General features: G+C 59.4%; 1 protein-coding gene across 8 annotated transcripts in view; it reads right to left on the reverse strand.

The window, feature by feature from the left end:
• Positions 1-15,168, reverse strand: part of CBS (cystathionine beta-synthase) — a 23,215-nt gene continuing 8,047 nt past the window's right edge. For 6 of the 8 annotated variants that reach the window (XM_070466831.1, XM_070466833.1, XM_070466836.1 and 3 more), the window contains 14 exons: positions 14,539-14,645; positions 12,428-12,562; positions 11,864-11,943; positions 11,634-11,768; positions 11,056-11,125; positions 9,859-9,950; positions 8,988-9,113; positions 8,297-8,381; positions 7,888-7,993; positions 6,022-6,099; positions 5,724-5,858; positions 4,793-4,901; positions 2,652-2,736; positions 866-2,296 (listed from right to left, as the gene is read on the reverse strand). In XM_070466831.1, the coding sequence (XP_070322932.1) occupies positions 1,590-2,296; positions 2,652-2,736; positions 4,793-4,901; positions 5,724-5,858; positions 6,022-6,099; positions 7,888-7,993; positions 8,297-8,381; positions 8,988-9,113; positions 9,859-9,950; positions 11,056-11,125; positions 11,634-11,768; positions 11,864-11,943; positions 12,428-12,562; positions 14,539-14,645 (2,050 nt within the window). In that variant the 3' untranslated portion in view covers positions 866-1,589. Of the gene's footprint in view, positions 835-865; positions 2,297-2,651; positions 2,737-4,792; positions 4,902-5,723; positions 5,859-6,021; positions 6,100-7,887; positions 7,994-8,296; positions 8,382-8,987; positions 9,114-9,858; positions 9,951-11,055; positions 11,126-11,633; positions 11,769-11,863; positions 11,944-12,427; positions 12,563-14,538; positions 14,646-15,168 lie in introns of those variants that run through there. The other 2 variants (XM_020891535.2, XM_070466832.1) reach the window with 2 other exon arrangements.

Raw genomic sequence — 15,168 nt, forward strand, 5'->3', positions numbered from 1 at the left:
GACTGTGTGATTCTCTTTATACGAAATACCCAGAACAGGTAAATCCATGGGGACAGGAAGCAGAGTGGTAACTCCCAGGCAAAGCGGGGAGATGGGAGTGACAGTTTGAGAGGCGGATGAAAGATTTTGGAATTTGACAGAGTTGGTGGCTGGACAACCTCTAATGAACACTACTGAGTTACACATCTAAAAAGCAATCATTTTAGGTTAAGGGGATATCACCTCCATTAAAAAACCCCAAGCACTCCAGCCACTTCAACTGACCCAGCTCCAAGTGGACTGTTGCCCTGACCCACACTTCCTAGGCAACAGGACCCCACTCTGGACTCCTTGGCAAGGCCCCCTCACCTCCAACTTCAGTCTCCCTACCCTGGTCATTCATGGGTCTATCCGCCTGGCTGGGTTCTCTTTTGATAGATTTGCTTGCTGAAAACTTTTAAAAGAAAGTTAAAGAAAAACACATCTAATGGAATAAACCATAAATAGATTCATTTAGGGGGACAAGTGTTAAAGACGGGGAAACTACAAGATCTCTGCCGGCCCCGGGCTAAGCTGTAAGCAGTCTTGCTACTGGTCTGGACAGAGTGACACCCAGCACCAGGCAGCTAAAAATCACCCATTTGTTTGGTATTTACAAAAGCAAAAGAGAACCACCAAGCAGGCTTGCAGTGAGGAGTCAGAGCTGGGCCTCCGCCCCCGCGCCTCCGAGTTTCAAAGCACCTTCTGGCTTTGTCCTCTGGTTCCGCTCGTGGGCGGCCACGAAGTTCAGCAAGTCGATGGCAGTGACGACCCCGAACACCATCTGTCTCTTACTGGACTCCCCGTGGCAGCGGTCTGAGGAGGGACAAGGCCAAAGGTTCAGAGGGGCCTCTGCCCAGAGCAGAGCTGGGGCCACTGAGCCCATCCCCAGGCATGGGCAGGTGGGCCAGCCCTGAGGCTGCCCCATGTCCATGGGCACCTGTGTGTCTGACCACAAGTGCCCTCCCCTCCCAAGAGTATCCATGCAGGTGAGGCTGCAGAGAGCAGGGCCTGACCCCTCTGAGTCACACCCATGGGGGGAAGCCTGAGGGTCAAAGTCAATGGGAGCAGCTGGTGCCCAAGGTCTGAGTCTTGGCCTGAAATCCCAGTCCCACTCACACCCCCTACCACTACCAGCTCGCATCTCTGGCTTACAATTCTGTGCTCAAACCCACGCCTTTCTTTCAGGCTTAGAATGAACTCGGGCCCCCTGCCCTGCAGCCCAAGGGTAGAAAGGGTGGCTGAGATGGTTAATTCAACATTTCAACCCAACTGGGCCACAAAGTGCCCCCCTATATTGGGTCGAACGTCATTCTGGGTATCTTTCGATGTGAACAACTCTTGACTGGATGGACCCAGTAAAGCAGATTGCCCTGCCCAGTGTGGGTGGGCCTTGTCCAATCAGTTGAAGGCCCAAATAGAACAGAAGAACTGACCCTCCATGAGTAGGAGGAAAGAGTCCTGCCTTTGGGCTTGGGAACATTGGATCTTGGGGTCTCAGGCCTGCCCACTCACCCTGCAGGTCTTCTTGGGGCATGCCAGCCTGTAAGCCAATTCCTTACAGGGAATCTCTATATGCACATGTCCTGCTGGTTCTCTTTCTCGGGAGAATGCTGACTGACAGCAGTGGAGAAGCCCACGGAGGGTGGGGCAGAGCTGAGCAGTGGGTGGGAAATGACCGGGGTGCATCCCATTCCACCAGCTCCCTCCTCGGTCTGTCCCTGACAACCTTGAGGGCAGAGGTCGACAGGGTGGGGGCGGGGAGGCACGGAGGTGCCAGCTTGGAGCACCTCAGAAAAAAGCTCAGGGGCCCAGGAGAGACCAGGGGCTTTAGGCAAAGGGGCAGCTTCGGAGGGGCACTGAACCCCCAGGGGGCGGCGGTCAGAGTGGCCTCCAGGCCCCCTGGGGGCACCGTCCAACACCAGGTCTTTAAACTTTCTGCAAAGGGCTGCTGGGTGTCTGTTGCGACCATGCAGCTCTGCCGACACAGCACAAACGCATCTGTGGCCGTGCTTCCCGGTAGGGCTGCGTCCACAGAAACTACTCACAGACCCTGACACTGGATCCCCGGTCAGGGTGCGCGGGTGCTCAAACACGAGGATACGGTCAACATAGAGGAGGACCCTCCCAGCTGGGCTCAGGGTCCGGGGCTGGATGCCCTCCCCCTGCGCTCGAAGGCTGCGATACTGGCCACAGCGCCACTTCCGAGCTCCAGGGGCGGGCGGGGCGGACATACCTGCCGGCCCCCCCACCTCTCCCGACAAGGCCAGGTTCCGCGCTGTGGAGCCAAGGATGGGAGAGGGGTTAGAGCTGCTGTCCAGGCTCTTGGACCAACCCTCAGTGGGAAAGTGGGTGGGCTCCAAGGCCCCCACCCAATTCTTGGGATTTCTACAACCTTGTTGTAGCTTAGAACCCGAAGGACAGCACCAGCCTCTGGAGAGGCAGCAAGGAGGCCTGGGTTATAAAGTCCCCTAGCTCATTGGTAGCCAGCACCCAGACCTGGCCCACAGCGGGGTCCCTCTGGGATCTACATCCAAGGCAGGAAAGCTCATGTGTCGGAGGCTCGGCAGCCAGCGTCCCACAGAGCTCCTGCCCCTGCCTCCCTCCCCCAGCCCCCAGGGGACCCAGCTTACACTGGATCTGCTCATGGACCACCAGGGCGAAGTGGTCCATCTCCAGGATGTGCGAGAGCTTGCCGAGTGGGTCCGTCAGGAGGATCTGGAAGAGAAGCCATGGTCAGCGCTCGCCGGTTGGAGCCCAAGGAAAGGAGCAGCAGAGAGGCTGGCATCCCCACAGGGCTTCTTCTGGAGCCTCCTGCTGACCCAAGAGACTGAACACGACTTGACACTCATAAAAAGACACCTGGATGAACTGGAAGAATTGATGCTTTTGAACTGTAGTGCTGGAAGATACTGTTGAGAGTCCCTTGGACAACAAGGAGATCAAACCTGTCAATCCAGATCAAACCAGTCAATCCTAGAGAAAGTCAAGCCTGAATATTCATTGGAAGGACTGATGCTGAAACTGAAGCTCTAATATTTTGGCCACCTGATGCAAAGAACTGACTCATTGGAAAAGACCCCCAGGAAAGATTGAAGGCAGGAGGAGAAGGGGACGACAGAGGATGAGATGGCTGGATGGCATCAATGGACGTGAGTTTGAGCAAGCTTCGGGAGTTGGTGATGGACAGGGAAGCCTGGCGTGCTGCAGTCCATGGGGACGCAAAGAGTCGGACATGACTGGGCAACTGAAGAACAGAACTGCAGAACCCAACGACTGGACCCTCAGTGAACTAGGGGCTTCAATTACGAACAATGCAGTATCCACCACCCACTGGCATGAATCCCACATCAGGACAAGACGTAGTGCTGCAGGGGACAGGGAGGGGAAGGCAGCATGGGGCCCTCTGCTCTATCTGCTCGACAGACAACGGTGAGAGCCTCTAAGAGAAAGAAGGAAGCACACTTAGGGTCCATTTTTCAACCCCCAAGGTGACCTCCAAAGCAGTGAGCCCCCGGGAAACCCCACTGGGTATGCTTTCTAGTTTGACTCCAGTAACAGAGGCAGGTTCCCTGAGAGAAGATGCAAGCTCCAGGGCGGGAGGAAATAGGCCAGCAGGCCACCTGTGTGAGGAGGGCCGGGCCCACCTGCCCGCTGGGTTTGCGTGCATGCTGAGGGGCACGCAACACAGCCGTGCTGGGCTGCAGAAGCAACTTCCCCAATGCGTCTCCACGAGGTCAGACGCTGGACGGCGTCAGATCACGGGGGTCAAGACTCCTCCTCCCCTCTGAGAGAACCGGGTTGTCAGGGGAGCCAGAGCTCCATGGGGACCTCTTCGCGTTGCTCAGTGATGGCAGCCAGCCCCCAGAGGTGGCAGTGGTGAGAAGGGGCAGCCCTGGGCAGGGAAGGTGTGCCCAGGAGACGGGACCTGCCTGGGTTTCCACAGTGCTGCATTCTTCTTGGGACACTGTCTGGACAGGGACGGGGATGCGTGGGGCCACTGAAGGACCTCCTGAATCTGCCTGCACCCACCTTAGTGGCCACCTTAGTGGCAAGGCACCGAGACCCTCGAGGATCTGAGTGGCCCTGGAGCCCAAGGCACCGGGACTCAGCCACCCCCTGGAGGAAGGGTGTGGCTGCAGGCCAGCCTGGGACACTAAGGGAGGGGGACTTCAGAGGCTCAGCTCTTCCCTGAGGGAGGGGAGGGGCATGCACACAGCAAAGAATCAACAGGAAAGGCCAGAGACAACGGAACTGGAATCAGGCATGGAAGGGTGGACGGTGTGCAGGCCACACCTTGGAGGGACCTTGAAACACTCTTCTGCGTAAAAGCAGCCAGACAAGGGCACACACATTGGAGCTGTGTGCACATGAGCCCAGAAAGGGCACAAATGGGAGGGCTGTGTGCACACACGAACTCAGGGAGGGCACACACGGGGCTGTGTGCACACGAGCCCGCGGAGGGCACACACGGGGCTGTGTGCACACATGAGCCTGGGGAGCGTGCACCATCTGTGGGACAGGGTGCACACCAGCAGGCCGGGAGGGGAGGGGCGAGGAAGCCTTCAGGTGTGGACGTGGGTGAGACCTCGCCGATGCTGGCCTCTCCCCAGCTGGGGCTTCTCACTTTGTGAAGCCACGGCAAATCCTCAGATTTATGGATCTGATGAGGTGAGCGTCAGGGACCCTGCACCCTCGAGAGGGACTCCCCGCCCCACCTTCCAGGACAGAGCTGGTCTCTGCACCGCCTGCTTGGGTCATGCGGGGCGCGTACCTGTTTGAACTGCTTGTAGATGACTTTGCAGACCTGGTCCGACGGCTGAACCTTCCCTGCGAGCAGGGACGACAGCATGTTCCCCAGGGTCACCATTCCTAGGATCACCCTGGGGAAGTGGACACAGGGCAGCAGTCAGCACTGGCGCCTCCCCTACAATATGGCAGAACTCAGCACAGCCGCCCTCAGGGCCAAACCCGGACTCCTCTCGGAATCAACCACTATCTGCCCTGGTGGCTCGGATGCTAAAGAATCCGCCTGCCATGTGGGAGACCCGGGTTCAATCCTTGGGTCGGGAAGATCCCCTGGAGAAGGAAATCACAACCCACTCCAGTGTTCTTGCCTGGAGAACCCCATGGATAGAGAAGACTGGCAGGCTGCAGTCCATGGGGTCGCAAAGAGCTGGACATGACTGAGTGACTCACATACTAACATTATCTGCCCGGGGCCTCTGTGTGGCACAGCGGTGACCCGACACCCTGCCCTTGGAGCTGACTGTCCGGTGCGGGCAGACAGCAAACCAGTGGGTGAATCCTTTGGGCATTGCCATTCTGACGAGTGTCAAGGGTCACCAACTGGCCCGCGTCCTGGGATGTGGGCCTTTTGGTGCTAGGATTGGGACAGTCCTGGGAGAGTCAGACGGGGGACCGTCACCACTGCACGTCTGCCGTGGTCTTCCAGGCAGGGACGTGCTCCCGTGCACACACTGGGCACAGGCGGGTGGGAAGGGTTAATACGAGCGGCCCCCACCCCGGCCAGGGCTCAGGGGCCAGCTGTCCAACGCTCGGAGCATCTGTATGAAAAGTGCCCAAGGTCAGCTGGCCAGCTGTGGGGCCTGCTGGGCCGCCCTGCCCAGCAGCAAGGGCGCAGAGCAGAGCGGCACACACACAGGGCCGGTAGGGCAGAGCGCTGGACGGAGGCTGAGACTGACCCCGACTCGTCCACCACGGGCGCCTGGTCGAAGCCCTTCTCCCGGAGGATCTCGATGGTGTGCTCACAGGTGACAGTGGGCAGCACGGTCAGTGGGGCTGAGAGGCTCAGCTCCTGAACCTGGAGATGCCACCACCTGAGGGAAGAGGGCGGGCCAGGGAGTCCGTGAACTGAGGGGCGGGTGAGGGGAGCCCGCGGGGGGCGTCCAGCCAGATAGGGGGCTGCACACGTGCTGTTGGGGACCAGGCACTTGAGTCCTGAGCCCCACCTGGGGGGTCTCTGCCCAGAGCTGTCCTCACCATGGTTTCTTCACCGAGATCTCCTCCTCCTTCATGAAGCCCTTCTGCAGCATCCACTTGTCGCTCAGGAACTTGGACCTACAGCATCAGAAGCCACAGGGCTGGGCGGAGGGTCTCAATACCACCCCTACCCCCAAAGAGGGCAGAGGGGCTCAAAGAAAGCCCAGACCCCATCCTCCCCAGACCCCACAGTCCAGCAGAGACCCCAAGGGGCTGGCTGGAGGCTCCATGAAGAGATCTGAGGGCTAGATGCCAGAAAGACTTCCTAGGGAATGGTGGTCAGTGTGGGTATCTGGCCAACCAGACCTGAATAAGCCCAGAGCACAGCAGAAGGCTCTGTGATGGGCTGGGACCTGGGACCCGGGACCCTTCGCTGCAATGCCTGCACCTGGACAAACATCTCTTCCAACAACAGATACAAGGAAACAAGAAGGGACTAGAAGTAACCATGTGCATGTGCAGGATGGGACAAATTGTGTACAAGATACTAAAAGACCCAAAACCCGACTGCCACTTCTGAGGTGTCAGGAGCAAAGGCAGGGCCTTGCTCATGCCCCCTGCACACACCACCACACAGCGGTGGACAAACCACCCAGGCCACCCTCTGGCCCGACCCCATGTAAGGACCCAGCTCGCCACCCCCCACACTCAGGGAGCAAGTCAGGGACCCGTTATTAATATTTGCTTTTGCTCCCACTGCTGCAGCACAGGTCCCGGTAAAGCCCTGCCTGAACTTCCTGTCTGGCCTCAGATCCATTTCTACTGATCAAAGCGTCTAAGACCCCGGTCAGTAACAGTTCTGTCCCAAATCTCGTGTCATCACAGCCCCTCAGGGCTTCTGGCAGGGGGAGCCTGTCCCACCAGGGGTCGGAGGACACCAGGCCAGGCTTCAGGGGCTGCCAGAAACCTGCCCCAAAAGGCAGATGAGGGCCAACAAAGTAGGGTGCAGAGAGGCCCCCCAGGCCCAGCCCAGAGGTCTGTGCCCAAGGACACGATCACTCACTCACTCCAGCCATCTCTCTCTCTCACACACACACAGGCACACGTGTGTGCCCACACAGCAGGCCAGCCAAGCACATGGGGAGATGGACACTCGCATGCACTATGTAGTGTGGGTGGGTAGAAAGGCTCAGGGCAACTCGGCAGTGGACACCCAGAGGTGACTCACCCCCAGCTGGAGTCCTAATTACGGATGCCCCCTGGGGGAAGCTGAGCTCACTCGAGGTGTGTAACCCATCACTCTTGGGTCAGGGAGGACACCAGAGGGTACATGCATCCATGGGGGAGGGCATTAGCCCCATGTGACCTCCCGCCCACACTCCAACCTTGGCGCTTTCAGCCAGTGGCCCGAGGCAGGGCCATGAGCCCAGAGGAGCCGGCGAGCTCCAGGTGCACACATGGCAGGTGCATAGACACTCAGAACCTCTGGACTGGAAGGGGCCTCGGGGGGCAGTGACCCCAGCCTGGGTTCCCCCAGTTCAGGGTCAGACGGTGAGTGAGCAATGGATCCAGTGGGTGGGGGTGGGGAGCTGCTCTCAGGGCGGCCGCATCTTCATCCTCATCCTCCTTGGCTGAAGGGAGGCCTCGAGAGCTCGAAGGAGTGAGGGGGCACACAGGGTCCCTTCCCTGGGGAGTCCCTCCAGGCCCCCCGGTGCTGCCACGATGAACGCGCACAGTGCAAAGACTTCCAAAGGCACCTAGGAGACCCAAGCTGGGGACAAGCCGGCCGAGAACGCGTGAGTTCCAGGGACGCGGAGAGGGGCCGCAGACCCCAGGCTCCCTGGCCCCCGCCGTCAGATCTGGGGGGAATGGCCAGGAGCAGAGACAGCTCAGGCGCTGGCGGCCGGGGGGGAACGGACGCCTCACATGTAGTTCCGCACCGAGTCCGGCAGGATCACCACGCAGCGCTGGCCTTCCTGCAGCTCCCGGGCGGCCTTCACGGCCACGGACATGGCGCTGCCGGAGCTGCCACCTGCCGAGAGGGCGGGAGGGGTCAGACCCGCTGCGGGGGAGCTGCGTGTGCACCCAAGCGTGGGCACGCCCACACCTGCTCTGGAGAGATCGTTGGTGGAGGAGCTGGGCGTGGGGTGCTGGGGAACCCCACTTTTCACTGTCCGTCCACACCTTGCTCCGTCTCCCATCTGCTCCGCACTGCACCACCAGAGCCTTCCACGGAACTCAGAGCCCTGGGGTGCAGGTGGCCGGGTGGCCAGAGCGAGGGTGTCCCTCACACGCTGGATGGAAGCCAGCAGGGCGGAGCGCAGTGTCCACTCACCGCACAGCAGCCCCTCCTGAGCGATCAGCATGCGGGCGAAGGCGAAGGCCTCCTCGTCGTTGCTCTTGAACCACTTGTCCACCACCTGCGGGAAGCCGAGGGCAGCGGTCAGCACTCGGCAGTCGGGTGGGGGAGTGGGGGTGGGCGTGGGACCCACGGCCCAGTTTGCAGTCTCGCAGACGACAGTGGTCCAGGTGGCCGTGACCTTCAGGGAGGTGGCCCAGCATCTGTCTGGGATCCAACACTCACTCTGCAGACCTAGATCGTTCCCCCTGCCCCTGCCCAAGGGTCTGGCACAGTGTGCCCATGGTGCCTAAGCCGCCCGCCAGCCCTGCACCATTGCCTCACTCTAGTCTAGGTCTCTCTGCCTGAAGCTTCCTTGAGGCCCTTAAAAGGAGCCTTCTCTGTGCTCCTCACGTCTCCCTCCTTGGCCGCTCACCTGCCCCAGCCGCTCTGCAGGGAGGTCTGTGTAGAGACAGGACGTGCCGCATCCCCACCCACGGCCTCTGTGTCCCCGGCAGGAGCTCACTGATCACAGTACCGCGAGTCACCATGTGAGGACGCCTGGGACGGCACCTCGTCTACTGCCCTCTACACAGCTCGGAACTCACTTCTCTGCTCCTGCTGGGCCGGCCACCCGTGCCCAGTCGGACAAGGCTGAGGCTGGCCCCGTCACTGCCGCCCTGCCTACCGTGCGGTCCAGCACTGTGGGGATGAAGTCATAGCCGATCCCTTCCACCTCATAAGCCGTCTGCTCCGTCTGGTTCAGCTCCTCGGGCTCTGCGAGGATGGAGCCCTCAGGATCCACGCCAATGATCTGCGGAGTGGGCATCCTTAGGGCTCCAGTCTCATGCGCCCGGCTGGCATCAGGGTGCAGCCCCGCTCCCAGGCCTCAAGACTCAAAACCCAGAAACCCAAGCCCAGGCGCTGGGAGAGCACACGTTGAATGTCCAGCTGGGGGCACTGGGGGTGGAGGCAGTGGGAGGCTGGGGGAAGTGGATTTCCGGGAAGCTCCTCCCGTGCAGGGCACCTGGGACAGCCCTGGAGAGACGCCAATGGACAGTGGGAGCCTGGGGTGAGGGGCAGTGCTGGGATGACCTCTCCTGGACATCAGAGAAACGGGCAGCAAGAGAGGATGCGTGGGCACCACCAGTGGGGTCTTTCTGAGCCCCTCCCCAGGCCCAAGTGCCCCTCCCTGATCTCAGAGCCCAGGACCTGAGCCTGAGCGCTTATGGCTCTGAGACGATCCTGGGAGGCCCCCCCAACTGGACTCTCCCACCCTAGTCCATCTGGGCACCTGGGTCACGCACTGCTGTCCTTTATCAGCTGGCAGGGACAGGTACACACACTCTACAAGTCAAGGCTATCTAGACAGAAGTGACAGGAACCAGAACTTTCAGCTCTAAAGCAGAAGGCCGCTCTGGGTGCTCAAGGCCAAGCAGACTGATGGCTAAGCCTCTGGCTGCAGTTTAGGCCACAGGTGGGAAACATGCCCACGTCCAGGCCCCCATCTCCGCGCAGGGCAGGGCGGGGTCGTGCCCATGCCCCTCGCAGTCCCTCACCTTACACCCAGGGCACTTCTCCTTCAGCTTCCTGGCCACGCCTGTGATGGTCCCACCCGTGCCCGCCGATGCCACCAGCATGTCCAGCCTCCCTGCGGGTGGAGAAGTGTGTCAGGGAGGACATCCCCAGGAGGGAGTGGCCGTGCCCCCCCAACTCTTCATAGGAATCAAGAACGCTCTCGAACATGACAAAGGCAGGTCATCCAAAGGGCAAAAGCAGACCTGTTCTCAGGTTGAAACCTCTCATCACATCCTCCACCTTGTAAGCATTCACCATAACGGGGACCCAGGAAGTCCCATTTAATCTAAACAGCAGCCAGTTGCTAAAACCCCCAGGAGTTGTGAATCCGTGAGCAGGGGACCTTCCTGCAGGAGCTGGGGCACAGGGGGCTGTCTGGTTTCAGATGACGTGGGTAAGTGAACTGAATTATCAACGGAACTAGAATTAACCGCTCAGCTCAGCTCTGACATTGTCTGGGCTCTCTCGGCACCTGGCGGCCAGCTCAGGCACCCAGCAGGCAAGTCAGCGCGGGAACCCGTGCTGAGACAGACCCAGTGTTTTTGCCAAATGAGAGGATTCTCACATGTAAAACCTGGGTGAGCAAATGCCTGGACCATGCTGCCTGGCTCCTGGGCACAGCATGAGGGCCCTTAAGCCAACACCAGGCTCCAAACAGGAAGCCAAAGGTGCCAAGCCCCTGGCAGCCGCTCCCAGGACTCTCTCAGGAAACAGCCCTTAGAGAACATTGCAGCCCCCATGGGGCTTGGCACCAAGTGTGCAGAGAGCTTTCAAAAAGCCAAGCCGCAAGGCGCCACCCCAGGTCTGCACACAAGAAAACCCGAACGCTGAATTCAGTGCTCACACTGGTGTTTGGGGTCAGTGCCGTTCAGCATGTGAAGGCCCTACTGTGAGCCTAGCACTTGTTCCCTGCACTCAGGAGCTCCTACAGGTCTGGAGGAAAGACTACCAGGTAAACAGATATGACTGCATGATAAGTTGGGTGTTGTAGGCGAGGCACGTGCAGAGTCCAAGAGGGCAGAATGGAGGGTGGAAACTGCTCCTGGGAAATATTCCGGATGGCATTTCACAGAGAAGGGATATTTGAACTGGGTTTTGAAGGATGAATAAGAGTTTACCAAGGAGCGGGTAAGTGTACACTCCCAGTCAAGATGGACAGCAGAGTTAGAGGTACCCACCGTCACACTGCTGCAGTATCTCCTCGGCCGTGATGTCATAGTGAGCGAGGGGGTTGCTGGCGTTGCGGTACTGCCAGGAAAGAGCAAAGGAGCCATGATGAGGTCAATGCACAGACCTGGCAGCAGCCACAGGGTACCAGGCAAATGACTCAGTGCCAGCCAGAGAGGATCCCGTGGCTCAACAGACACCAAGCATCAAAACCAGCTCTCCAGAAGATGAGACTGCTGAACTAAGCCAGAAGTGGGATGAATGACAAAAAAGAGCGTCCAGTTAAAAGCTCTGCATGCATTTCATGTCTTAGAGAGCTCCCAGGGTCCTTTGCAAGGGGCATTCCAACCCAGCATGCTGAGCTGAGCCCTTGAAGGCGGCACACGGGCAGCAGAGCCAAAGGCTCGCTGACCCCATCGGCCACACACTGGGCCTGGAGAGGGCAGGAACTGCATGCCAGCACATCAGTCACTCCCCGCCCCTCCTCCTGCAGAGGCGACACCACCCGCAAGCCCCAGAGATCCCCCAGGGAAGGCCCCACTCGGTCCAAACCTCTAGGAGCATGCTCACCCCCCGGGCCCAACCTCACCTGGTCCAGGATGTGAGAATTGGGGATCTCATTTCTTAGCCTCCAGGCCACCCCTACGTGCGACTCGGGGGAGTCGAATCTGGCGTTGGTGGGCGTCCTCACGATCTCAGCCCCCAGGGCCCGCAGGACGTCCACCTGCAGAGGCACGTGGCGGCCTTCACTTCCAAGCCAGGCCTACAGCGTGGGGACAGAGGCCCGGGAGCCGCCCCATCCTCCGCCCACCTGCTTACCTTCTCCGTGCTCATTTTCTCTGGCATCACGATGATGCAGCGATAGCCCTTCACGGCGGCGGCCAGGGCCAGCCCGATCCCTGGGGACAGGACATGGGGTGAGAGGGGCCATGGCACCCTCCAGGCCCCACCGCCAGCCCCAAAGGCCCAGAGGAGAGGGCGCTGGACAAAGGCCCTCCATCACCCCCTTCTGCCCTCAAATGAGGGGAGAAAATGGGGTGCACATCATGACCCCCAATTCCTCCAGCTCTTACTGGGAGCTGGGGAGGTGATGATAACAGTGGCTAAGACTCTAAGCTCCCAATGAAGGGCGCCTGGGTTTGATTCCTGGTCAGGAAACTAGATCCCACATGCTGCAAGTAAGATCCACATGCCACAGTTAAGACCCGGCACAGCCAAATGAGTAAGTAAATATTTCAAAAAGCAACAGCAGCAGACATTGTGGGGCTCACTGAGGACCCAGGGGCTGCTGCGCCGGAAGGGAGAGTGACCCTGAATGCAGCCAGAGGGGGGCACTGCCCCTCCCACCCCCACCTCGGGCCGGGAGGAGGAGGCAGCACCCACCTGTGTTCCCTGACGTCGGCTCAATGATCGTGTCCCCAGGCTTTAGGGTCCCCTCACGCTCGGCATCCTCAATCATCCGCAGGCTGATACGGTCCTTCACGCTCCCACCCGCGTTGAAGAACTCGCACTTGGCCACTGGGAGCCAGAGACACATCACGAGAAAAAGAGGCCCTGAGCCCTAACTGATGCTTGCCATCCCCTTCCCATCATCCGATACGCCCGGGATGCAGTGGCAGGCTTCAGGGGTTCTGAAAATCGTCACCTTCCACTGCGCCTCCCACACCTGACCTGGATGAAAGTGCTCACCCACTGTGGCTTCTCTTAGTTGTCTATCCCACCCTCCATGGACGATGTGGTGACTCCAGGTGAATGAGACAGAGGCGCCAAAGGGGCGCCCCACTGGATGGACAGAGCAGAGCCACCCCCGTGGGCAACACAGTCCCAAAGAGACATGCCGGGCATGCGCGGGGGCGGGGGGGGGGGGTGACTGGAGCTCAGGAATGCTGCGGGTGGTGACTGGAGCCCCAGGCTTAAATCGGGCCCAGTGGCCCTGCCAAATGACCTCATATCCTGAAGTAACAGCCCCCCATCACACGGCCAGACCACAATCGGCAGACCCTCTGCACCGCAGTCCCCTGGGCCTCCTGGCCCAGTGGGGCTCGCTGCCATCCTCAGCATCCTGCAGACAGGACCGCCCTTGCTGTGCCCAAGCCTCTGCTTGTCTTTCCGAGGGGCACTCCCTCCCACCTCTTAAAACTAGGCCGTGTCAGTAAAAGGGGCGATGTGGCTCCAAATGTGACTGGCAGGGCCCAGGATGGCCTGGAGGGCCCATAGATCGTGCTCCGCCCTGGTCTGTGCTGGCTTCTGAAATCCCACAACCAGAGACAGGCTTTCTCCCCAGGGACTCAGAGAGGCCCGGCTGGGACAGTGAAAGGGGGGCTCTCAAGTGTCTGACCTCGAGGAGGCCTGCACCCTGGACTCTTTGCGGCCACACAATTGAATTAGTTAGAAAATTCTAATGAGCCCATGGAAAGGCTGGCAGGAAGGCAGGGATTCCAGCTGATCGGCCATGGGCAAGGCACGTAACCAATCTGAGCCTCGGTTTTTCCATCTGTAAAATGGACACACTAGTCTGTTTCAAGGGCTCCTGCTGAGCTGAGGTGCAGCAGGCCCATGCCTCCAGGGTACTAGGTGATGGCTTCTATTATCTGACATGAGAGCACAGATTCCACTGTGGCACAGCCCCAACAGTGACCCCCCAAACCTGGTGGTGTGTTCTGTTCACTGCACTGGAGGAAACTCTTCACTGCCTGGGGAGGGGATGCAGGGGTGGGTGGAGGCAGGAAGGCTCTAATGATGATGCCTCTGGGGTGAATTGACCACAGGGCCTCGGCCCCTCTAGGGGGCACCAAGCCCCTAGACCCCTACACTCTCCCCTCCCCAGCTCTCTGCTCCAGCACTGGGCCTGGTCCCCTGTCCCCCCAACCAGGACCTCTGCACCTGCCACTTCCTCTGGGTCAAGGCTGACGTCTACCTGGGCTCCGGGCACCCTCCCCTGGTCCTGGAGATAAACTCCTGCAAAGACGCCCCCTCCCCACAGGACTTTGAGGAGACTCAAGGGTGATCCCCTTGTGTATGGGGCCCAGGCAAACACAGCCCCCGAATTCCCACTGCATGTCATGAGTGACAAGTGTGTCTGTCTAAGCCCCAAGGCAGCCACTTCCTGCCGGGCTGACGGCTGAGACCCTCCTCACTGTCATGTCAGCCAGTCCAAGCCACAGCGTGTCTGCTCCTCCCTGGGACAGGACAGAAGGGTCCCGCTCTGCTCCTGGGGTCAGGCCTCCTCCTCCTGCAGCTGCCGGATTACATCACCCGCATTCCCTGCTCGGGTACCACCCCGACGTCTGCCTGGACACGCTGCTCTCCACACTCAGGTCTCGGCTCTCTGACACTGACGGCTCCGGAGCGGCCTTGGTCACCCCCCAGCACCCCTCCCTGTCGTGTACGCTTCTGACCTTACCCGATGTGCAGGGAACCCACCCAGGGTCTGAGGGGCCCACACACCCCCCAGGCCCACAAGCCTCGCACAGGGCGAGGAAGCCCGCACTCACAGAGCTCACACTTGAGGCCGAAGTTCCTCCCGATCTTGTTGATCCTCACCATCGGGGTATCCCCGATTTTCTTTAGGATATCTGGCAAGATTTTTGGAGATTTTGCCCTTAAACAGAGGAGGAGTCCATGATTACTCAGAAAAAAACAAAATCGGCTTTGGCAGCCCAGCACATTCTTTTAAATAAATCAACGAAATGGCTTTCACAAGCATCAGGATGGCGATCACACAAATCCACACTTGGTAAAAGGTGTGCGCATGCACACACACACACACACACACACACACACACACACACATGGGCAAGTGCACCTCAAAACTCATGAAAACAAATGTGATTTAGTAACAGCTGCACCGGTGTCTCCAGGGTTTGAAAACGCTCTGCGGTATCAGACAGTATCAGTGGGCTGCTGGGTCAATGTCCCCACGATCTCTCTGTGCTATTTCTGCAACTTCTTTTGAGTGTTAAATTATTTCCAAATAAAATAGTTAATAAACACTGGCTTCAAAACAACAGCGGCTCAGACTGTAAAGAAATTGCCTGCCATGCCGGAGACCCGGGTTCAATCTCTGGGTCAGGAAGATCCCCTGGAGAAGGGAATGGCAACCCACTCCAGTATCCTTGCCTGAA

The sequence above is a fragment of the Odocoileus virginianus genome, chromosome 4 (assembly GCF_023699985.2).
Source record: "Odocoileus virginianus isolate 20LAN1187 ecotype Illinois chromosome 4, Ovbor_1.2, whole genome shotgun sequence".
NCBI classification, from domain to species: Eukaryota; Metazoa; Chordata; class Mammalia; order Artiodactyla; family Cervidae; genus Odocoileus; species Odocoileus virginianus.